The sequence below is a fragment of the Plectropomus leopardus genome, chromosome 9 (assembly GCF_026936395.1).
Source record: "Plectropomus leopardus strain MGB_pleo_1.0 chromosome 9, ASM2693639v1, whole genome shotgun sequence".
In the NCBI taxonomy this organism is placed as follows: domain Eukaryota; kingdom Metazoa; phylum Chordata; class Actinopteri; order Perciformes; family Serranidae; genus Plectropomus; species Plectropomus leopardus.
In genome coordinates this window covers 36,633,831-36,658,208 of record NC_142184.1, presented here as the reverse complement: position 1 = coordinate 36,658,208, position 24,378 = coordinate 36,633,831, and the positions used below count along the sequence as shown (strand labels likewise).

The following is a 24,378-nucleotide window of genomic DNA, read 5'->3' as shown; positions in this document are numbered from 1 at the left end:
AGACTTCAAAATATTTATGTCTGCAACACGGACATTGTGTCTGATCGGAGTCTTAAAGGACATACAGGAATCAGCTTCCAGGATCAAGAATGTAAACCAACAGTAGCAGTGTGTATGATATGTGTTCAGAAAAGCCGAAAAAAAAGAAAGAACTACAATTACTGTCATGTGGTTGGATGCTTCTGCTCACCAGTCAAGACACATTTGAAGTTTGCATCCATGTCTGTGAAAACACAGATGCTTCACACACGTCTTTACCCCCGGCAGTACAGATGATCTCTACAATCAGCACAGTTTCAAGAACAGTGTCACCAATTCACTATCTGACCAAATGTCCCCCCTTCTGTTTCTGAGATATGATGTTGAGTAATGAAAAGAAAGGTTTTTGCAGAACATTATGATGTCATGGTGAAGCTAACCTTTGGCATTTGGATATAAAATGTCATTACTTCATCATTTTATCCTATTGAACCATGTTTTGTGAGGTCACAGAAACCTTGACCTTTTTTGTGCCAAATATAAGGGCAATCCCTCACAGCCTTCTTGAGATATTGGATTCACGGGAATTGGACAGATGCAAGGTCACAGTGACCTTGAGCTTTGTCCACCAAACTCTACAAGGTTCATTATTAGGTCTAAGTGGACATTTGGGTCAAATTTGAAGAAATTCCCTCAAGGTGTTCCTAAGATATAGCTTTCACAAAAATGAGACAGATAAGGTCAGAGTGACCTTGACCTTTGACCATCAATATCTAATAAGTTCATCCTTGATTCCAAGTGGATGTTTGTGCTAAATTTGAAGAAATTCCCAAAAGGCATTCTTGAGATATTGTGTTCTCGAGTGTGGGACAGACATATATGCAGATGGACGAATAACCCAAAAACAATCGTGTGTGGAAGAATGTAGACTGAAATGCCATTTCAGTTTTCAGTTTGTTACACCGGCTGGCATCTCTGCAGCGTGTGGTTGGGTGGGATCAGAAATGTGCTTTATTGCACCTGTAACCACACCCAACAGTATTGTGACAGGTCATGGACACCTGAAAGTCACTGCAGGAGAGAAGGAGACTTCGAGGAGAGAAGTCATACCCCTGAAGGTCAGAAAAAAAACCAGTTCCTCTTTTTCTGTATATATAAAACAAATTTTAAGAATACTGAATGATACTTGAGAATGTGGAATGACTGAAACTTGTGAATATTGTATAAAACCTGAAAATATGAAATGAATGAAACCGTAGAATATTGAATGAAACTTGAGAATATGAAATAAAACTTAAGAATATGGAATGAAAATTGAGAATATAGAATGAAATTTTATAATATGTAATGAAATATAAGAATATGGAATGAAAATTGAGAATTCGGAATGAAAATTGAGAATATGAAATGATATTTGAGAATATGGAATGAAATTTGAGAATACAGAATGAAAATTGAGAATATGGAATGAAACTTGAGAATACAGAATGAAAATTGAGAATATGGAATGAAATTTGAGAAAATGGAATGAAAATTGAGAATACTGAATAAATGAAACTTGAAAATATAGAATGAATGAAACTTGTGAATATGGAATAAATAAAACACGAGAATATGGAATGAAACTTGAGAATATGGAATGAAATTTGAGAATATGGAATGAAAATTGAGAATATTGAATGACATTTGAGATTACGGAATGAAACTTGAAAAACAATGAAATTTTAAAAAGTAAGAACAAAACACAGTTTACAAACCTATAACTGAACAGGTGACAAACAATTAGATTTTTATATAGAATAAAAGCAATATCTATGAAATTTTTTCTTTGTTGTCAAAATATCTTGGGATATAGCACTCATGATGAAATACCATCCCAGCTACCTTTGTTCCCTGTTTGTCAATGGTTTCTGTGACGCCGGGAGGGAAGGGGCGGACACATGGTGTACGCGTGCCCCTTTACACATGGAGTACACGTGCCCCCGCCTCTCTGTGTTCCTCTCTGCTGCCAAGAGCTCGGATAAAGAAATCCGCGCCGATTTACCCTGAAATAGAACATTTTATGAAATGCACAAACATTACAAATAATAATCTTCAGTAACAACGGACTCTTATCATGATTAATGCCCCATTTGAAAATAAAAACAAAGCTTTAGCGCGCTCCTCCCCTTTGACCATAGCGGGATCTCCGCGAGCTCTTTCCTCTTTCCGCCAATCGGCGCGCGGCTGCAGAAAACAGCCCGCCCTCTGTTCTCTATGTGTACTCTGGAGCTGGAACATTTTGTTTGTGAAGGGAAAATAGTCCGTACAGCTGCACAGCGGTAGCATTTCGCTAGCTTTCTCATTTTAAACAGCAAAAGAGGTCCACATCGTTGACAGGCTGGCGTTTAACCTCCGCGAACATCGAGCAGGCAGACGGAAGGACGTCAAACTTTCTTAGTTTAGAGTTAAAGTAATGAACGATAAAACCATCCTCCCTTCATGCTTACTTTCAACAAAAAAGAAGTTATGGATATTTGCGACGGGAAGAAAAGGAGACAGGTAAGCGGCGGTGTGCGGGGCTGCAGGCGGAGCGTGGCCGTCAAGATGAAGCGGGATGTGGGGAAAGTCCTCCGCTCCCTCACGGTGGAGGACAACAACCGCGCGGAGCCCATGGACGAGGAAGAGGACGACGACTGCTTCTCCATTGGCTTCCTCCGGAATGACCGGCTGGAGCCCGCCGTAGCGGTGACTCCACGGTACAGCCTGCTGCGGGAGGTTGGCCGGGGAAGCTACGGGGTGGTGTATGAAGCTATAGCCCGGAAAACAGGGGCCAGGGTAGCGGTGAAGAGGCTCCAATGCGACGCCCCCGAAAACGTCGAGCTGGCTCTGGCCGAGTTCTGGGCCCTGACGAGCCTGGAGAACCGACACCAGAATGTGGTCCAGCTAGAGGAGTGTGTCCTGCAGAGAAAGGGCCTGGCCCAGAAGATGAGCCATGGAAACAAGAGGTCCAAACAGTACCTGCGCCTGGTGGAAACATCACTGAAAGGTACAGAGAACACTGCCATGTTTATTCCTTAGCTGCTAGCAGTACAGTTACACCAATACTACTAATAACGAAAGAAAATATACATATAAGAAAGCTCCAACATCAAATTGCATGTCTGAATGATTATAGCCCACTGAAGCAGTTAATAAGGTGGCAATGATTTTGCCAGTTAAATCCAGTTTTCAGGAGCTCTTGTATTAAAAAAGCTGAAAGTGTTCAGCTACACATTGGTTAAATGTCTCTTCAGCTTATGTAAACATGCACTGATGGTCTGTAGTTACTGACAGTAAGTGTCACCAAAAATAGTTTTGCTTTAATGGACACTCAGATGCATGCCACAGAATGATTAAAAATTGCTTAATACAGTTATTTCAGTCACTTTTTTCATATGAAGATTGTTTACATAAATGGTTTAGTTTGAATGACATGTAATTACAGCTGTACAAACAAATGTGGGAAATTATCTAAATTATCTATAAATTCTTTTTATGATATTGAGGTTTATTGGCTTTAAAGGGCTTTTTTCAGTTAAAAGTAACCTAAATTCCTCCTGCAGCCCTCTCTCTCAGTGATGTTGCTATATGTTACCTATAGAAGGCACAGAGAGTACACTGTGTTTCCCTCAGCTCACAAGAGAACACAGTGTACTACTTGGCAGCATGTTAACCCATTGCTTGTTGAAAGAAATTTAAGACACTAAATAATGATTTTACAGTGTGATGTGGGATATTATTATGAAATACTGCAGCTTTATCTTCTGACAGCTACATTTTTTATTCTTTTCTCTGTGTATCATTGTTGTCATGATTCCAGTTTGACCTAGTTATCACTTCCTTTGTTATTGCTCAGCAAGGCTAATAGGAAAAGAAGATTGCAGCTGGTGAATATATCTTTATCAAATTGAAATTTAGCAATGCAATACCAAGGCTGACCTGTGCTGTTAAAAAATGAGAATTGCAACTGAATCAGTTTAAAGTATTTGCTTCTTTTCTTTTACTAGCCTGGCTGTTATGTAAGTGTGACCATTCTGGCTCTTGAAATGAAATATTAATCTGGAGATGACATCTTTTTGCAGCCATCAAACCAACAGAATGTTTGTAGGACTTGGATAACAACACAAAGGGCTTGTTTTTTAATCTAAATGTCCTCTTGTCTTTTGTCTCGGTCCACTTACCCTAGTTTGTAAAGTGTAAAGCCAAGTAGTCAACAGCTCACAGAGTGATGGTCAGGGCAGCTCAGTGTGGGGGAGCAGTGCAGTATTTGAAAGCCAGTTTTGCTGTCAATTTTGAGTTGTATAATATGATTTTATATGATAAATCTGAAACAGTAGACATGTAGAAATGCTATGTAAGATAACCAGTGTCTGATAGAGCCTGATTGATACGGTATGCTAAGAGCGGCATGTTGGCCGACAAGCAACAATAAATGTCAGTAGAGTAAAAATATGTTTGAGGTCATTTTAAAAACTTTTCTTTTCTTTCTTTTTTTTTTTTTTAAAAGCTAACTGTCAAGTTTGTTTTTATTCAGTTAGGACTCCTGCTGGCTGCATATCTTTGTTACTTAAAAATTTACAAGTCCGTTTACATGGACATGAAAAAACAGTTTATGATCTGGTTTTTCAAGTATCCAGTTCATGTGTCTGAGCATGTTAACACCATATTTTGTTTATGAGAAACCTGAATATGCTCGTTTGAGCTCTCTGAAAGAAACTGGGATGTATAGGGGGAGTATGAATAACTTGAGCTCTCTGGGATCAGGTAAACACCATATCCTGAATATGATCATAACCAGAATAGGCCTCATAAACAGACTGTTCATGTACATATCATTACACTCAATGTTAAGCGATTCATTTGTGATAGGCGATATGCAGAGAATATCAAATATCACAATACTTTTGACCAAATATCTCAATATTGATATTGCAATGATATTGTACAATTGTATATTGATACTTTCAAAAGATATTTACACAATGAGATTTTTTGACTAATAATCATCAATACTGTGGATATAATGACTAAGTGGGTAAAGGTAAATAACAGAACAGTCTGGTAAGTGAGCAAAATGAGACCCCTTTATTGTAATGCAGCCTTTAAAATCAGGAAAAGACAACACTTAGGATATTACTAATTACAAAAAATAAGATATCTAGTCTCATATAACAAGATTGATATAATATGAATATTTTACCATGTCCCAGTATCCATATAAAACTGTGTGTTTATTTAATGGAATGAATATCTGTCAATTTTATTAACTGATCTCATCATTTTGCTCAAAATCCAGTTTTGGTCTAACTTTAGTGTGCATTATTTACAATCCTACCAGAGCTTAGCCATTTCCAGGGCAAAAGTTGAAGAAGTGCTATTTCACAGCAAAAGTCATAGATTTAACTAATGTGCTTATGTTTGAATTGTCATCTGCTCACTAAATTCAGTCAAACTATCGTTTAAGACTCCAGAAATTAATTGAGGGAGACCCTCATATTTAATGATGCCGAGCATGAACAAAGACATTAAAAACAATAAACAAGCAAACAAATAACAGCTAAAATAGAAATAAAATCATACAAAACAACAAACCAATGCTGGTCCTGCCTCACAGCAAATAGATCATAAGAGTAGATGTATCGGGATCCAAGTGGTTCACCACCTCGGCTGAACCTTAGATGCTGCGGGAGAGTTAGCTGAGAACAACAAGGCTTGTGAGCGTTTCAGACTAGTCTGCAAAGGTTTAAGGTTTGAAACCTAAAATGCAGCACTCTTTGAAGTGGTACAGATCACACTACTGTCTGTTGCATGCAATCACAAACCACTGAACATGGTTGTTTCCTCGGGATGATTTCTTACCAACTTACCAAGAACCTTTAACTGCAGAAAATTATGGGGGACCATCAGTCAGAAATGAATTAGCATGTCAGATTTTGTGGTGAAATGGTAATGACAGGAGCACTGTACTTGACTTGTGTATCATACGTTGGGCTTGGAGTGTAGAGTGAGTGTTTTTACACTTGTTTTGGTCCTGTTATGAAGCACCACTGCTCTTAGCTTTAATGAACAGACTAAATGTTACAGTTTAACTGCTGTTATCTCACTAATCTGGTCAAATCTGTCCATTTTCAATCTGCACGCTGCAGGGGAGCGCATCCTGGGTCACCCAGCCGAGCCGTGCTACCTCTGGTTTGTCATGGAGTTTTGCGAGGGTGGGGACCTCAATCAGTACATCTTGTCCCGCCGACCTGACCCCCACACCAACAGGAGCTTTATGCGCCAGTTGACGAGTGCAGTCGCTTTTTTACACAAGAACAACATCGTCCATCGTGATCTGAAGCCAGACAACATTCTCATCTCCCAGAAATCTGGCTCACCTGTTCTCAAAGTGGCTGACTTTGGCCTCAGTAAAGTTTGTGCAGGCATGAACTCCAAAAACATGGAAGAACACCCTGCAGCGGGAGCGGGCGGCAGAGGCAGCAACCAGAACAACATCATCAACATTAACAAGTTCTGGTTGTCATCAGCTTGTGGCTCGGACTTCTACATGGCCCCTGAGGTGTGGGAGGGCCACTACACAGCCAAAGCTGACATCTTTGCCCTGGGCATCATCATCTGGGCGATGATTGAGAGGATCACTTTCATTGATGCAGAGTCCAAGCGTGAACTGCTGGGCACCTATATACGGCAGGGCACAGAGATTGTACCTGTCGGGGAGGCTCTGTTGGAGAACCCCAAGATGGTTCTCCACATCCCTCAGAAGGCCAGGAGCTCCATGTCTGAGGGGGTGAAAAAACTCCTCCAGGATATGCTTGCAGTCAACCCTCAGGACCGACCAGATGCCTTCCAGCTGGAGGTGCGGATGGACCAAGTCACGTGTGCTGCGTGACAGCCCCCTAGTTCCCAAAACCTCCCCTTTTTTTACCCTAACCAGTCAAAGGAGGGACCCCTTTCCTTCCCAGGTAAGCTCCACTTTCTTTATAATTCATTTACTGTCTTCCTATCTTTTAGGAATGCTATCTTTAAATCAGTTGTGTGCAACTTAAGAAGCTGCAGATTTTTAACCCAACCAAACCACACAACTGTTAATTTCACTGATTTAACCAGAGAGGAGGAGCAGTCACCAAAATGAGCTGCTGAACTGATTAGAGAGACTTAAAACCTGCAGGCTCCTCTGTGACACAGGACTCACCACCACTGGCTTAAAGGGAGCACTGACCGGTTTTGACCCAGGGCTGAAATCAGGTAATCTTCCTTTCAGCTGACACCATTAGCCTCTCATGTCCCGGTCACCGGCTGGAGCATCCCTCATTGAACAGCCACTGGTGGTCAAGTCACTGTTTGCTTTGGTTTACTACATGTTGGTGTGTGCTTCAGAAATGTCCTTTTACTGCTCTTCTCTGCTACAATGACGAAAGAAGATATCTTTTGTTTATTTCAGTAGGCCGACTGACTTTAGCACAGTTCAAGTGAGAAATTTCAGGATTACAACTAGGCAAAGCATGAGTGTTCGGCCTCTTTTATTCCTTTTATCATGACACAGACCCAGTAACATCTAGCATGAGTTCTAAGAGGTCAAACTGGAACTGGATAGTGCCTGATATTTTATAACTATATATTTCCATTGTTCAAGGAAAGCATAATTACAATATTTTTTTACAATCTGCATTAGGCTTGGGTGGTATGCAATATTTCATGCTTTCATACCTTCCTGAAATTTCATCGGGGTATATAGTTAAAGCGCGACTTACTTTCAGCTCTTCAGACTAATACACAATAGAAATCTACAAAATGTTAAGAAAAGTAATATTCTCACACCTATTTTCCTTATTAAACAGAGAAATACAACTGTACACCTTTTGAATTCTACTTTCTCTCAGTTATGGAAGGCTTACTTGCGTTGTTAGCTCATCATAAAACACACTTCATTCAAACTCAACAGAAACAAAATAAAACTCACCTACATTGTCTTGTTACTCTTGCTAGTATCTAGTTAGTAAGTCCACTGTTCCACCAATCACCATTCTCCAAGTTAGATGTCAAAAGCATGCTGTTATTCCCCACAGTCTGTCTCTGTCTGCTGGCCACTGGCTGTTTACAGTAACTTCTCCCTCAACCTTTGGGTGCCGCTGTGTCTGTCAGATCAGCTGCCTGTTTTACCCGTAGAGACCGGGGACTGAGCTCTGGTGGCTTGAAAAACATACCTTCAGGATTTCTTAATACCCTGGCATACTGTAATACTGTGATACCGCCCAAGCAGAATCTGCATCAAAGTTTTGTAATTTTGTTCAACATTTCTAGTAATCACGATGACTGTGTTTGTTCAACAAAAGCAACTGTTGAGATGTGGGAACATGACAACATCACTACAGAAAAGTCCAGCGGGTATTTGGAGGTAAAACTGACACTGTAGCAGTTTGTAAACTGTCATGGATGTTACAACCATTGACTGGATATAAAGATGGATGGACAAAGTGTCTCTTTGACTGACAGGATGTTCAGGAACTGGCTGTGGTGGACAGAGAACTAAACTACTGCTGACTTTAACTCAGCATGTTTAACATAAGATACGAACATTTGATGGCAAAAATCATTGGTCCATTTGAAAGGTACAGGTTATAATTAACCAATATCCAAAGAGTGGCTGTGAAGTAACTTGAAACAATGGGAAAGTTGTGGTCTGGGAAGGTTTTAATGTCCAGCCGTTTGTCCGTGCTTATGGAACACTCTGGCGCATCAAGTATTCATCAGTGAACTTAGTATAGCGTTATTATTACTAATGGGAATGACGGACAAAACTGACGAATAAAACTTAAGTTGTTATAAACTAGAACTATCCTTTGTCCTTAAGTATCCTCACCACAAGACGTGCTAGCCTAGTCCCTTCACTTTAAATATAGTTCCTAAGCTTGACTGCTGCTCCTGATTTCTGCCAAAGCTTCCTACGTCAGCGGTGAGGAAACAGGATTAAAAAGAGTGAACGGACCTACTGCTCTGACATCAGTACAAAATTGAGCTATAGATTAAGTTAACAAGATGACTGACGTTGATAGGGTGCACAAGTTGTTGTTGTCGCAGTAAAAGTTAAAGGTAGCTACCAGGAGGTGTGTTAATGACCTCGAGGGATGGAGAGGGCGGTGTAGGAGCAAAGCTATGTGAGCAGTAGGGAGGACGATTTTTTATTGGCATCGAAGCAGAGTACAACCTGGGCTTGAGGGCAAACAGCCTGGCTTTAAATGAAATACTAACAGTAAGGGTGTGTGTGTGTGAGTGTGTGTGAGTGTGTGTGAGAGTGTGTGAGAGTGTGTGAGAGTGTGTGAGAGTGTGTGTGTGTGAGAGAGAGAGAGAGAGAGAGTCAAACAGGAAGCCATGAGCTGAGACAGAGATGCATTAATAGTGAAGGATCTTTGGCATACATGAAGTTTTACTGGTTCACGCCTGTGAATGACATCTCATGAAAACAATGAATGCTGACATCTGTTTCTATCAATATCCTGACTGTTACATAAGTCACTAATACAGTCTGGCTCAGGCTTTCCCATCAGAAAATATCCTGACGAGTCACTTTTGATGAGTGCATCCCTACTTGCTGCTTGCTCAGTTATTGACTTGCATGTTTCCTCGTTGGCTTTGCAAGGAAGGCAATGCAGTTATTTGTCTCTAACCACTGATTAGATGTTTGGAATGAGTTTCCACATGTCCAGTTGCGTGAAGCCTCTTCATTCATACAGCTGTGGATTGTGAGAGATGACCTCTCAATGTTGCTGCTGCATCTTTTTTTCCAGAGTGAAGGAAATAGCAATGACTAACACATCTGTTAGCATGATATTTACTCCCATTAACTTCTTTTGGCTGAACAGACATTTTTGTTTTTGTCCTCATGGCAGTTTGAAGACTTTGGGTCATGGTGTGGAAAATTAATCAATCGATCTGTTCAGCATTGATCAGATCGATGGATGGGAGGAGCAGCTACAGCAGGATGAATGCAAACTTTTAGACCAAGAGCAGTCAATGGTTAGGTTTTATTTTGACTGTGCCTGACGTTCAGCTGCTCTGTGTGTGCCCAGAATATGCTCTGCACTCAGAGACTGGCGCAATGCATAACTGAACAGTATAAAATCAATGCGTGGCAGCAGAAGTTTTAATCGTGGTGGGCCTCCACAATAAAATAAATGTGTAAGAAACCTTACATACTGAAAATATTCTCTGATAAATGAAGGGTAAAAGGTAAGTAATGAAGTAATGTGGGATTATGGGAGCTGCTGTCTTTGTTGTTAAACAACCATAAAGAAACATGTTTATATCTCTTTAAAAAATCACCATTTGTGATAATAGTCTATGTGACGTGACTGAAAGCACAGCCACGGATGAATGTTTTATTCACACTACGTTTAATCATGTACTTTCACTGCTTTACCTTGCCATCAGACAACTCTTTCTGTTTGGGAACTGAAGCTTTTATCTATGCTTCCTTCAAAGCCAACAGACTGCAAAAACTGTTATTTTACCTCAATTACTTTGTTTGTTTTATTGTGTGACTTAAATGAATCCAAACTAATCCTTTAAAACACCAAAGTCATGCATTAGTCATACACATTAGCTTGTTCTCTGGCATGAGCCATTTGTCACAGTAGCACATTGTAGTTGCCGGATCAGTATTGAAATATCATATCAATAAATTAGTCCTTCACTGAATTTGTGTGTTGCAAAATGGCATGCAATTATTTACGTTTGAGTAAAATTCTGTGACACTGTATGATATACATTGACATGTCATCTGGTGTTTCCCGTGTTTCCATTGAAATTAGAACAACTGGAGGGGTTAAAGAGGATTTGATGCCACTGACAGGTGATAGAATGGAAAGCTCTGTTTATTGAATAAAATGACTGGTTTTTATGGATTTGGACAATGTTAGAAACATTTTGGATAATGTAGGTATACAACTCAAATTAAGATACACAACATAGACATTTTAAGGCGGAAATGTTACATATTGTGTCTTCAGTTATGTCCTAAATTCACTAGCTCATCATTTTGGATGTCAGATTAGAATTGCCATAAACCCCACCCCCCCCCAAAACAAACATGCCTACTCAGCAGGAAATAACTTTAGTGACAGTGTAGGAAAAGTGCCCCTGTAAGAAGTTGATTATTTCGGTTTGCTAATTAGAGCGGAAACTCCTTGTTGCACATCAATCAGCTGCTGAATGCATGCTCAGTGACCCGAACCGTCCGTCTGTTTATTTGAACTTGAACCCTCCATTGACCAGGACTAAGCTCGGCGTTTGTTCGACAATTAGTCCTCCAATCCTACGATCATTCTTAACCCCTTATTATAAGCCGCTGCCCGGAGACCCCACCCCCTCGCCCTGTCATGTAACCCCTCTCAGCTCCCAGCTGTCAGCAGGACAGTCTCCGAAGGTTGTTGCGTGCAAGTCCGCTGCTGCAGATTGGCCTCGTTCTCCTGCGGCTGGTGTGTTATGCAACAGGCCCACAATGCTGCACTGGTTCAATTGGAAGTGTCATCTGTTGGAGGGAGGGATTAGTGGCTGTAAACACAGAGGGAGGGGGGCGGGCAGTTGTGTATTTATGTCAGGAACAGGTTAACTAAGGGGGCAGCTGATGATAGCACAGTGACGATACTCACATCACTGATGGGATTTAACACGCACACAATCTCTAGGCTGATGGGATGATATATGGCACTCATATTGTCTTTTTTGGGAATCTATGGGATTTGGTCCTGTCAGTTTGGGGATAGATAATATACAGTTTGATGATTTTTACTATTGATTAAGGCACCAACAATTTTTTGCTCCAAATTAATTCAAAATTTCATCAACAAAAAGCCTAAAAAGAATGACAAATGCTCATCAGCAGGTCTCAAAGTGATGTCTGTAGCTGGTTGGCTCAGTCAGACCATTTTAGTACCCAAAGCAATTATTACATTAATATTGATAGAACATAAAGAGAAGTCACCATTCCTCAACACTACAGATGTTTCAACAACCTAATCATTGTCACTTTATTTTATAAATGGCTTTCATGATCAAAATTGCCTTTGAAAAAGTTTCTCATGGTTTATTGTTAACAGAATTATTTGACTCAAGGGCTATAGCAGAGCAAAAATAGTGATAATGATGATAAAAGTTGTTTTTCACTTAATATCTCAGGATGCTCGATATTGAATTTTTTGCTAATATCCAGTGTGCCAATGAAAACAACTAATTTGGCCAATAACTGATATCCACATTTTCCCCATCTAATATAGCGATCAGCAAGTGTCTTCTGTAGTGGAATTAACATTATGTTATGCATACTCTTGTGATGGCCCACCAGCAAATGGAGACATGAAAACAATGCTTTTCAATGTATGTGATATTCATTCATTATGCAAAATAAGAAAAATAATTCAACTTAAAGTTGATGTTTTGTACATGTTCACTTTGTCAATTAAAAAAAAAAAAAAAATCAGTTTTGTGATATCGACAGAAATCGGCATGTTGGTCTATTCAGATGTTTCATTTGAAAGCCAATACCTGCCGATGACTTGCCGATATTATCGTGCTCCCTTTTTTTATGTTTATACAGCCTGGCTAATATTTGATTTTGGGGGTGATAACTGCAGGGTTTCCCACACATTCATGTATTTGTGGCAGCCCGCCACGATCAAAACATCTTGGAGCTGGACTTTTTATAGGTGCACTATTTGTAATACAGTTCAGTTAATTATGGCCTTACAATCTCTGACTACGGAGCGTACTCTTGGCAGAGACGGAGCAGTAAAACGTTAGGTGCAGTGAAACTTTACAGTTCATTGTGCTTGGTCCAAAAGTTTGCATACCCTCGCCTCTCTGCAGCAGCTCTTGTCACACATCATCTCACCGCATTGATTGTTCAAATATCCATTCCGCAACTCAGACTCCTCAACCTGCTACTTAGGCGAAAAAGAACTCAAGATGAGTTCCAACTGCGCTGCGTTCACAGACCTGCAAAAACATCTGAGTTTAGAGAGGGGACACAGATTGATAAAAAAAGGCGCACACACACAAGGAAATAAAATGCTGAAATAGTGATTTAATTCTGTAAGGCCGTTATGCTCAGTGATTTGTATTTAAAATAAGAGACTATAGAGAAGATGTTGTGGTGTGTTATGTAACAATATATATAAAAATCATTTGAAACAGTGTTTGGGCAAATGCTGAATATTTCATGACATGGATTAGGATTGGGAAATCCCTCTAAAATGTGTATTTTCAGCACCATATCAAATCCATGTGTATGTCTGTTCAGAGGGACATCCCCCTGGCCATTTCTCTCTCCATCCTCCCTTCCTCCCTCTCCTCCTCTGCTGGACAATGAGAGTGCTGCTCTGGGTTCACGGCTTATAGAGGCTTGCGTCTGGAACATTTTGTCCTCTCAGTGCCTGCCAGCTATTTACAGGCGTTACTCTGGGAATCCTTTTTGACTTCACTGACAGCATGAACAGGCTTTTTACAAGTTCAGGCATTTCCAGGGTGTTGTCCTCATGCTTCCACATACTGTAAAAAACATACTGATGCCTTCAAGCAGGGTTGAGGATTTTCTCTTGCATGTATCTTCCAACTTATCTGAAAGCAACTCACATTTTAAACAAAGCCAGTAGGGTCTGAGAGAATGATGATCATGCTTTCTGAAAGGAAATGAAGTGGTTTGGACAGCAGTTTGAAGGCAGGGTATGCTATGTTCTGTTTTGGCTCTGTCAGTGGGGGGTATTACGGAGGGACTGAGAAATGCCAGAGGGAGGCTACCTTTTATGAGATTTCGGGGGTGGGTGTGATGAGCGCATTGGTGTTCTTATGCAACATGCTTGTAAAAGTGAGCATTCAGTGGCAGAAAAGCTTGTAAATATTTCCTAGGGGCCCTCAGGGTTCAGAGAACTGAGTTCTTACACAAATGATCCAGGTGGAGCGCCAGTTTGTGTTCGTGTTCATATTCAAAAGTTGAATTGGAGATAAAGACGAAAGTTATCTGACCTATCTTTATTTTTAAGTATTTGTGTGTAAAAATCTTACAATTCATGATGCACCTTTTAAAGTGCAGGACTGCCTGTCATCCCAAAGTGCTCTGCAATAACACGGATCCACATGTATTTTCCACTCGGCTGTCCCCATTCATGGTGGCTGTGTTGGATCTAATAGGCTCTAAACCCTTCACACCGTGATAATCTCCTCACAGTCTGCGCACCGTCTACTGTAGCACAGCATCTGAACTGACTGCAGGTGTTGTACGTGGTAATATTTTGGCTTTGTAATGGATTCTCCTCAGTGCTGTGGTTCGACTGTTGTGTTAACAGTTCATATTGTTTGAAGGGTTCTACAAGTGCTGACAGGGTTCATTTTGACCTGTAAATAATAAATGAAAAGAGACAGAGTCATCATCTGTTGTGGAAAGCAGGGAGTGGTCTCCTCCCTCTGATATTTTGTTAAAATCTTTGAATTTGCTTTGTCACTGTTGTTTTTGACTGTGCGCTCTGCCCTGTGACAAAATGAGAACTTCAAGATGGCAGAATTAGCCAAATTATGCAGAAGGTGGAACAAACGAACAGTGAAAAAAAACAACGTGGACCTACTCTGGATAACTGTTCATGACAGAGTTACACTTCTCTTTTATTGCAAACTCTGTTTAATTAGAAAGTTCTGATTGTCATCCCAAGCCTTGAAATGTCATTATTGGTTTTGTCCACTCCACTGCTTATTAAAGGTGATCATCATATGGTACTCTGTCCAACTCTAGATCTGCTTGGAGTGCTTCTTTGCACGAAGAGGAACTTGGAGGCACGCACCTAAACTTATGTAATGAAACGTTTTTTGTGAATGCCAGCCAAGTGCAGTGTGTTGTTTTGCGTGCCACACAACCACAAAACCACCTCTCTTAAAACGGCAACACTCCCTCTCCAGCTGGTTAACATCGAGAGCTGCCACAGTGTCCTGTGCTTTCAAGAAACCAGCCCACGCCACTTCCCCAAAGATACCGGTCTCTACTGGTTTTTTACGAGGTAGTCTGCTTTTGGGTTATGCAACAACAAATAGCGGGCATTGTGGCTGAGGAGGCAGCAGGTCTAAGTTTGTCCAGGACCTGCGGCTATGACATCCGCCGTGTTTCCTCGTCTTGCTAATTTATGAAGCAGTAATAACTCCAACAGAGTAATAAGCAGAAAAACGATATGCTTTCTTAAGAGGCAGTTTGACCAGAAGTTTTTTTTTATTGTTTATGTAAGGTTTAAAGTGTTTAGCATTCAGCAGCAGTCAGAGCACAGATTGCTGACTGACTGGACTGTCTGATTGTTCTAAATACAACAACAACAACAAAAAAGCCCAGTCTCATAAAATGTATGAAGTGGAGAGGAACTCAGGACTAACAGCCCATTACTTTGTGGTGGGCACAAAATGTGTTAAAATTTCATTGTGGCAACATAAAAACAATGCCAGTGCAAAGACAATAAGGATTTATTTGTTCTGGTGTAAACACAAAGTATAATGAGCAAGAGAGTCCATGTAGGGAAGTTGGGAGTGGTGGTGGATGGGTAAAATAAAGAGGGACTTTCAACAAGGAGACTGCTGTTTGTGTCCTGTGTGAAACCAAAAAGCAGCAGAGTTTCATGATTTTACAGTATTCATGACCACACAAAGTAAAGTATCTTTTGCTCAGTGGGATGTTAATCAAAATCTGGCTGATGATCAGCTTATGACTGCTGTGGGCCAGCAAAATCCAGACACTTTTGACAAGACCACAAATGCCTTATACTGTCAGAATTATGTGCACCACTATTCCCCCTTTACATGCTGTCTTTAGACAGCAAGACATATGGACTGGTTAGTTTAAAGCACACTGGGACCTTAATGCATTGAGAATGTAATGAACAGCTGGCCAGACTATATGTGTCTCTGGAAGAAAAATGTGGATCCTTGAGGGGGCGATTTGAGGTTAGTCAAACAGCTGCCTGAGCAGTGACATACATCAGTCTAAGGTACAGGCTGTCCACACCAGGGACGTCTTCATCCGGCTTCTTGACCATGTTGCTGCTGATGGCATCATTCAATTCCTGCAGTGCATTTTTTGAATTTCCATCAGTCTTGTGTCCTTATGGCTACCAACAAGGGCAGTCCATCCAGTGCAACAGCTTGATCTGGGATGTTCGGGGTTAACCATGTCTCTGTGAAGATGTGCGCAGAGCAGTCTCTGATTTTCTTTTGCTGAGTGAGCCTCAATCAAATCTTGTTTACTTTATTCTCCTTTGACTGGACATTAGCCAGAAGAAGGTTTGGTAGAGGAACAGCTCTCGGTCCAAGTCGGCTCAGCCTCGCCCTGATGCCGACTCTCCTCCCTCTCTGGCGCTTTCGGTTTTTAGCTAGCTTTAACTAGCTTTTCTGCGCATGCCATATGTGGGGATCCTCTCACTGTCTGCTGCATTCAGTCCAAACCTCACACAACTTTTCCTGATATTGATAAGAGCTTCTCGATTGTAGAAAAGTTATGCTTCAGCAGAAGGGGCCATGGTGTTAAAAAATAGAAAAATATAGCAAAAATGTAGCAAGGAGCTACAGGCTGCTGCGTCATCATAGCCTATAGGCTATAAACCTGACTGCTTTAGTGCATTATTCGCTGATATTATGAATTATAAAGGCAAAAGAATGCCATTTATGTTAATTACAACCCTGGCGACCCATCTCAGACAGCTACGGGTAAGTTTAGGCCACAAGACATGTCAGTAGGTGTCACACATCACACCATCTTGCCCTTCCAGGCCCAGGAGCAAAAACCACTGTCTGCCCTTTCTATCTAGTGTCCTTACAACCAGCATTCACTGCATAGTCATATGACCTCGCTGACACACATGCATTTGTGGTGGGTGTTATCTGCATTTAGCTCCATCACCCTCTCACTATTCCCTCCAAATGGAGCCCTATGCAGTTGCTTAAGCAGCGTGGTATGCTTCTTCAGCTCCCTGTCTGTGGTTGAGACTCATAGAGAGGATTTTCTAAAACATCATCTTGCATAAAAGCACTGTGAAGCTCTGCTGTCAGAGGAGTGCAGTGGCATCATTCTACAGTGAGTGGCTCGTCAACACTTTTCTTGTGCTTTGTACTGTGAGAAAATTAATGTGAATTCCTTCCTCCCTTCCTTATGTTATATTGATATTATATAAAAAAAATATGTTGTCAGTTGTCAGTGCTTTTCAAGCCTTTTTCAGGTCATTTCCATGTTTTTTGCTTTCCAACAATGTATATGCCAAATAATATGCCATATACCCCGTACAATGTCAGGAAGATTTGAAGGTATTGGAAAAAAAAAAGATACAGCCCATGCCTAATACGTATCCATCCAGATTTAAGTATGGTTCCACCGTAGTGTATCGTCAAGTATGGGAGGCATGCTTGTAAAATGTGCGTTCAGAGAGTTCACACAGGTACAACATTCCCTCACAGCTGCTCTTGTAAAAACAAGTGCTGAATGCTGAGGCATTAGAGCCACGTCAGCGAGCTGAGACAGACACCTCAGGGCACCATCAACTCATCAGCTGCTCTTTACAACAACACTGATTTTAAAGAAGAATTTTGTCAGAGTATGATGACAAATGAAAGAAAAACATGTCTCATGTCAGAGATGACTGGACTTTCTTGCGTGTCCAGAGCTCGGAGATAAACAAAGGAGATTAAATGAGTGAGCGGTGTCCTCAGTCAACCCCCGGACCAGGACACAGATCGATAGTGCCGGGCTTTTAGCTCGTCAGGATGCTTTATGTCCTGACAGCTCTGCATGGATGTTGGAGTGATCTGAGAGGGAACCTAGAAGTTCTCAACTCAAAATGAAGAAGAATTTTGTGTCATCATATCTGAATGACTTTTTCATTTTTTAGAGCACGCTTTCTTTCCAATAACACCACATTAGGAACAGTGTACTGTATTTTTACTGTACACATGTGTGGGATTAGAAGTGCTCAACCTTAGCAGTGACATAAGCACATCATCCCTTATTCAGCATCTCCAACATGCATACTTCCTGCTAAGCTGACCCACTTGTGTTCATACCATGTGCTGTGAGGTTATGCAACCTATGAGGAGAGGAACAAACCCCTGTTAGCTGTGGCACGCCAGTTGCTGGGCTATTATTTGAGCACAGCACTCAGCTAAACGCTGACATATCTACAGGCAGAAAATACACACAGGTGTCAGGGTGTCATTTAGCTGCAGGTAGATGGAGAAGCAGTAACCAGTCACCCCATTATCATCAGCTACAGGTGTCAGTCACTATTTTCATTAAAATTCAATATGATATTGATTCACTGGACAATAATAGAAACAATAACTTTATTTAAATATCACATATAAAAGCAGATGTTTACAAAGTGCTTGAACAGACAAAGCAAAGGCAGGAACTCAGAGAATGATAAAATACAACAAACATGCCAAACAGAGAAAGGTCTAGAAAAGTCAAACAGAAATACCAGAACAAAATGCAAACACAAAAGAGCAACAAGAATAAAGCAAGTGAAAGTGATAAAACAGACAGATCCCAAAAGGCAGTTAAAGTACTAAATGAATAAAGTTTTAGAGCATCCAACAATAAAAGTCAATAAAAATAATCTAAGAAATACTATAAGAAGACAACATCACATCAGTGGGGACAAAACAAAGAGAGGAAGATAAAAACAGATGAATAAGAGACAGATGAACAAATAAAATAAACCATGAAAATTATGTTAAGAACAGGACATTAGAAGGATATGGATAAGGAAGAGAGATAAAAAATGAATAAATAAATAAGTAAATACGATTACGATATTTGTGGATTTCATAATGTCTGCAACAATAACATTTTGACTTGATTCAGTTCAGGGGTCTGCCTTGGATATGACATGATATCTGTCAATATCCTCTTTGTCTTTTTGGGCTGCTTACTATTATCTGCCTGGTGCTCCGCTGCTAACACCACCTTAATGCGTAGGAAGGAGGTGTGCTTTAGAAATGCATGATATTGGATTTTATGTCAATATCCGATATGCCAATAAATAATAACTCATTCTGCCAATAACTGATACCGATATACTGATGTATACACTTTTTGCCCACCCAATTTATGTAATTATCAAATCTCTTCTCTATTGGAATTAACATTATATTATGTATACTCATTGTGATGGCTCGCCAGCAGATGGAGACATAAAATACAATGCTTTTCAGTGCATGTAATATTAATTTATTGTGCAAAATAAGAAAAATACCTCAACTTAGGGTTGATGTTTTGTACATGTTCACTTTGTCAATAAAAAAATGTATGTATTGGTTTGTCATATCGGCAGAAATCAGCATGTTGGCAGATTACGATATTTCATTTTAATGCCAATATCTGCTGATACCAATGATGTGCCGATATTGTGCTAATATAATATATTATATGTATTACTATTGACTTTATAATTTGGAGCTGGACTGTTCATAGTAGCACTATTTGTAATACTGTTCAGTTATTCATGGTCCAACAATCTCCGACTACAGAGTGTACTCTGGGCACAGACGGAGCAGTAAAATGTCAGGCGCAGTGAAACTTAACAGTTCATTTGCATACACTCGCCTCTCTGCAGTTGCTCCTGTCACACATCAATGTGTTATTCTCAGCTGTTGTAGAGTGAATTAATGAAGGCAGCAAACAGCCTTACCTTTATCCCCTTTTTTTCCAACTATGGTAACTAGTGCAGAATCATTAGCTTCCACACATGATGTCTGGGATGATTGGGTGTTATTATACGGGGCCATAGAAGGCCCTCATACAGTGTTATTCTAACTTACAGGAATGATGATGAAAGCTCTAGAGTTAAAGCCTCATTTGCAGTTGTTTTTGTTTTCTTGCTGTTTCATGCTGACCTGCTTATACTTTGTGTCTCTGCAGCTTTGTTTACTACATGGACGTGGACGGAGATGGACAAAGGAAATGAGATAGAGAGTACTGTGAAGAATCCACAATCATGATTTGAGCGGGAAGTGATGGACTGGCTAATGATTCCAAAACTCTTGGACAGGAACAGTATGCAAACCAGAACACAACAGTGTATTTCCAGCACCATCCAGTTCCACTCACTGTCACCATGGAGCTGGGGACGTGATCTGGTGGAGGACGTCAGTGTGTGAGCTGACTGGACGTGATAACATATGTGACATATGTTGTTTCATATTTGTAGATTTTTGTTCCCAACAGCCCCAGAGTAGGCCTGCTCTTCCTCAACATTTGTAATGTACTTGGCTGTGGCACAGGTAATGTCAGAGCATCATTTTACTGATGATAGTGCGTGAATGAACAACAGGTGACTCTACCAGCTCTTTGTTACGCTGCCTTGTACAACCTCGTGCCTTAAAGATGATTCACACTAAGTGCGATTGGATCCTAAAATAAAATAAAATGATGCTGAAATTTAGAAAAACTTCAAATGAAGATACCATCATCAAAGATGTGGAAGCAGTGTCACATGTATGCTCATGTAAAGAAGATTTACATGGATATTTCGCAGATCTGTGCCACACTCCGGAGGCAGAACAAATGTGAATATGTTTTCTCCGTTCTTTTCAAGGTGATGTACAGAATTCACACCGTAGAAGTAGCAGGCCTATATCAGCTCATACAATACTGTGCTATTGTAACCAAACAGTATCCAGCAGGGAATTGACATTGGTTTTATGTAGACATTTGTTCCTGTTGAATCCAAAGAGCAACTTTTGGACTAATTGTATATCTGTGTATCAGAGCTTAGTATGAGCATATTTACTAAATTAACGTATGACCAAGAAACAATCATGATCATTTGGTGGGCTGACAGCTGTTTTTTTTTTTTTTAATTTTGTACTGAATGTTTTTTTACATTGAGGGTGAGTGTGGCATTTTAGGACTCCTTAAATTTAGAGACCACTTTGAATACAGTTCAAGATAAAAAGTCAATGGCTAACTTGGGATCATCAAGAGATTCTGAGCATCGATCTGTATGCTATCTGAGTTTAAAGGGTTCTGATTGGTGTGATATGAATATGGCTTAATGGGTCGATCTCTGGGAACAGCCTGGTACCTGAGCAGTATTGAGTAATCTGTGGCTGAATCTTTCATGAGTCTCTGATTTTGAGACTCACAGGAAATTTGAAGATTTGCCATCTGGAAATAATCCCCCAAAGCAGCCATGGGATACGCGTCCTCACTGTCCCTTTCTTCCTTCTTTCCTCTCTGTACTGAAGTGCTTCAAACTCTTTGCAGTCTCACGTTATGCTGTGTAAAACACATTCACGCAATCTCTCTGTGTTGTGAAAAATTGTGGCTAGTTTGTGCTGTGATTTATGACAACTGATATACATGTGCACCCTGGGGTTTAACAAAAACGTTGAGACACATTACTGATCCACAGGTAAGATGGTACTTGAAGCAACTAGGATTTCCAGGAAAATGTAAAGAACAAAATGCAAAAGTTCAAACACACAGCATTAAAACTCATAATGGTTAACCCTTTGAAATCTGAACAAACTGGTTGGTTGGTTTGGTTTGATTTCTTTGGAAATAACATGAGGAAAAATGGCAATGACCAAACTAGCAAGAAATATCCCATGAATTTCAGGAAAAGTTGACCAGAGAATTACCTCAAAATTAGTTGGTAAAAAAGAAAAATATACAGAAAAATATACTTTAAAAAAGTAGGGACAAATCTCCAGAAAACGACATTTATAATTCCTGTATTTTTATATTTAAAACTATGTAACAGCAGCACTTTTGGGGGATAATTTTCTTGTTTGTTCTTTTTTTAACTTATTCTTGCTATTTTTTAAGCCATGTCTTGTTAAGCTGTTCATTGCCTTCTCACCATGTTTTTGAAAGAAATCAAACCAATTTGTCCAGGTTGTTAAGGTATACCGTGTTGAGCCCGACAGAGGGCTTTAAAGGGTTTGCATCCTCAAGACCTTGAAAGCTCTGCTAGCCTTCATACTCCAACACAGACCAGAGAAAAGAGCAGAACCTCCCTCTGGTTCCATAGCTCTGTGTAGCATTGGGTTCAGTTGAGTGACTCAGCAGTAGTAGTAGATTTTAAGGCATTTTGTAGTGTGGTCCTACCTCATTCTCAGCACTTTGAAACATCCTATCTACCTTGACAGCCTCTTAGCATTTTCTTAGTTTCTGATAAAAGTAGAACATTGCTTGATTGGGATGGATTTTTACCTCAGACTCAAACTCTCCAATCTTGAACCAACCACTGACTGACTCCTCTGTGTGGTATTTTGCTTAGCAAGAAGTAACACTTTGATTTTCCCTTTAGAATGACTTTCATTTGCAACTCTGTTGACTTCTGTCTTAATGCCATATTACAGAGATAGTCCAGACTAAAGTTATGTATGTTTGCATTCAACAACTGCAGCTCCCATAAGGCGATGGCTATATGTGCCGGACAGTGTCTTTGCCTGAAGGCCTTAGTGTGTTCCAAACAAATTTGTTGGTGACAGACAATACCACTATGTTCTAATTCTAAGAGCTATATCATAGGAGACTGGACATTCTTGAGTTTCTTGAAGATGTTTCACCTCTCATCAGAAAGACTTCTTCAGTTCCAAATTTAAGAATTAAGAACTGAACAAGCTGCTGGGATGAGAGGCAAAACATCCTCAAGAAACTTACCTGTGTTCAGTCACCTACGATATAGCACTTAAAATTACCACAAGTTGAAAGACTGAGAATCTTCACCAACAATCATGTCTTACGTGTAGCTCTAAGTGTTCTAGCTGTTGTGAATGGCCACACTCGGAGCAGATCCATTTTAACCTACCACTGGCTCCCCAAACTATCTGCAGGAAATCTGTCTTTTGGATGTCCTTGTGGTCATGATGCAATAAATTCAATAAATGGGGATAATGGCACAAACCTTACTCTCAGTCTCTTTAAAGGCAATACTGGTTTTGCATTTAATCGTTCACACAAACAGTGACAGAAGTAACTGTACACAAGGATTGTTCTCATAGTGTCATCATATGAATGCAGATTTTTTTTTTAAACACAAGGGGAAGACTTTTCCATGTTTAGTACAGCCGGTCTCATTGAAACATGGCCTTAGTCACAGTATAATACAACTGTGAATCTTAACATTTTGTGAGATGCAGTGTATTGGGCTAACATACATTGCTATGTATATATATATATATATATATATATATATATATATTTAAACCCATTTTCATTGACTAAATACACAACCCCAAAAACTTTTTTTATGTATGATGATTTGGGTGTGAATATAGACGAAAGGGCATCCTTTTGAATGTTTAATTTGATTTAAAAAAAAAAATTGTTGCAAGGTGTAGGCCTCACTACAAAAATCATGGTATTTTCAATCACTGCTAATGCAGTTGACACTCATGGTTGCTGTAGTTGTTGAATGCTGTTGTTAAAACATGAAGATGTTCAATGTCAGGATGAAACTTTCATTCCTCACTTTTGCTAAAGGATGGGTGTAGCACTTTGAAAAACTGTTACTTACTCAGAGATGCTGAATCTCTGAGCTGCTCTGCAGTATTCAGTATACATTAAAGCGAACATAGCTGAAAGACTTTGCTGTGTTAATAGACTAACGGAGGATCTTTACAGCTGCATCATCACTACTTAAACTGTCCACTTCCCCTCTGTCACTGTATATTCTGTACAAGCCGTTTCATTTAGCTCTTTTCAGACTAGTGATGATTCCACTTGAAAACACTTTACACTATGCAAAATCTTTCACTGCCTCACTGTAAACACCGTTACAGAGCCACACCGTTCTCAAACAGTTGTGTGTAATATCTTGAACTTTTCTCTTTTAGTGCATATTTCCAGTTACAGAAATGTTTGTTGTATTAAATAAGAACTGCTTTTTGTTAATGACGCTGACAGGAGCCATTAGATGTTTGATAAAGCATCGTGTTTTTTTGCTGTAAATATGTTTGACAACTTTTCTTGGAATAAATGATCAAAACTATGAATGTCTGGATTAAATATATACGTGTGTGTGTGTGTGTGTGTGTGTGTGTGTGTGTGTGCTGTATGTGTTTTAATCAAAAAAGCTCACAATTTTGCTTTTTAATTAAATTATGTAAATTTTATCACCCTATCTCTGTAGTCTACATCAGTTTAATACTGATGCCTCTATAGAGTGCCACTGGTATGAATTTTTCTGTAGGCTGATGTAGAAGTCACCATTGGGATTTTTCCATTGGATTTTAGATTAATGCAGATAATAAACTCTGTGGTAAACAAACATTTATGATACTTACATGTGTTGTTCAGCAAGATAATCTTCAGAAGTGAACACCACTTTCAGGATTTTTGAAGCCTAAATGTAACCG

At 39.9% G+C, this 24,378-nt stretch overlaps 1 protein-coding gene across 1 annotated transcript; it reads left to right on the top strand.

Moving 5' to 3' along the window:
* Positions 1–2,224: 2,224 nt before the first annotated feature.
* On the top strand, positions 2,225–24,011 carry stk35 (serine/threonine kinase 35). Its single transcript, XM_042491736.2, has 3 exons — positions 2,225–3,007; positions 6,147–6,962; positions 19,931–24,011. The coding sequence occupies exons 1-2, from the start codon at positions 2,461–2,463 to the stop codon at positions 6,887–6,889; spliced, it is 1,290 nt and encodes a 429-aa protein (XP_042347670.1). The 5' UTR covers positions 2,225–2,460; the 3' UTR covers positions 6,890–6,962; positions 19,931–24,011.
* Positions 24,012–24,378: the final 367 nt, after the last annotated feature.

Coding starts and splice junctions, on each gene's coding strand:
- stk35 (XM_042491736.2), top strand. CDS start 2,461: ATGCTTACTTTCAACAAAAAAGAAGTTATGGATATTTGCGACGGGAAG. Junction 3,008..6,146: donor GGTGGAAACATCACTGAAAG/GTACAGAGAACA, acceptor TGCACGCTGCAG/GGGAGCGCATCCTGGGTCAC.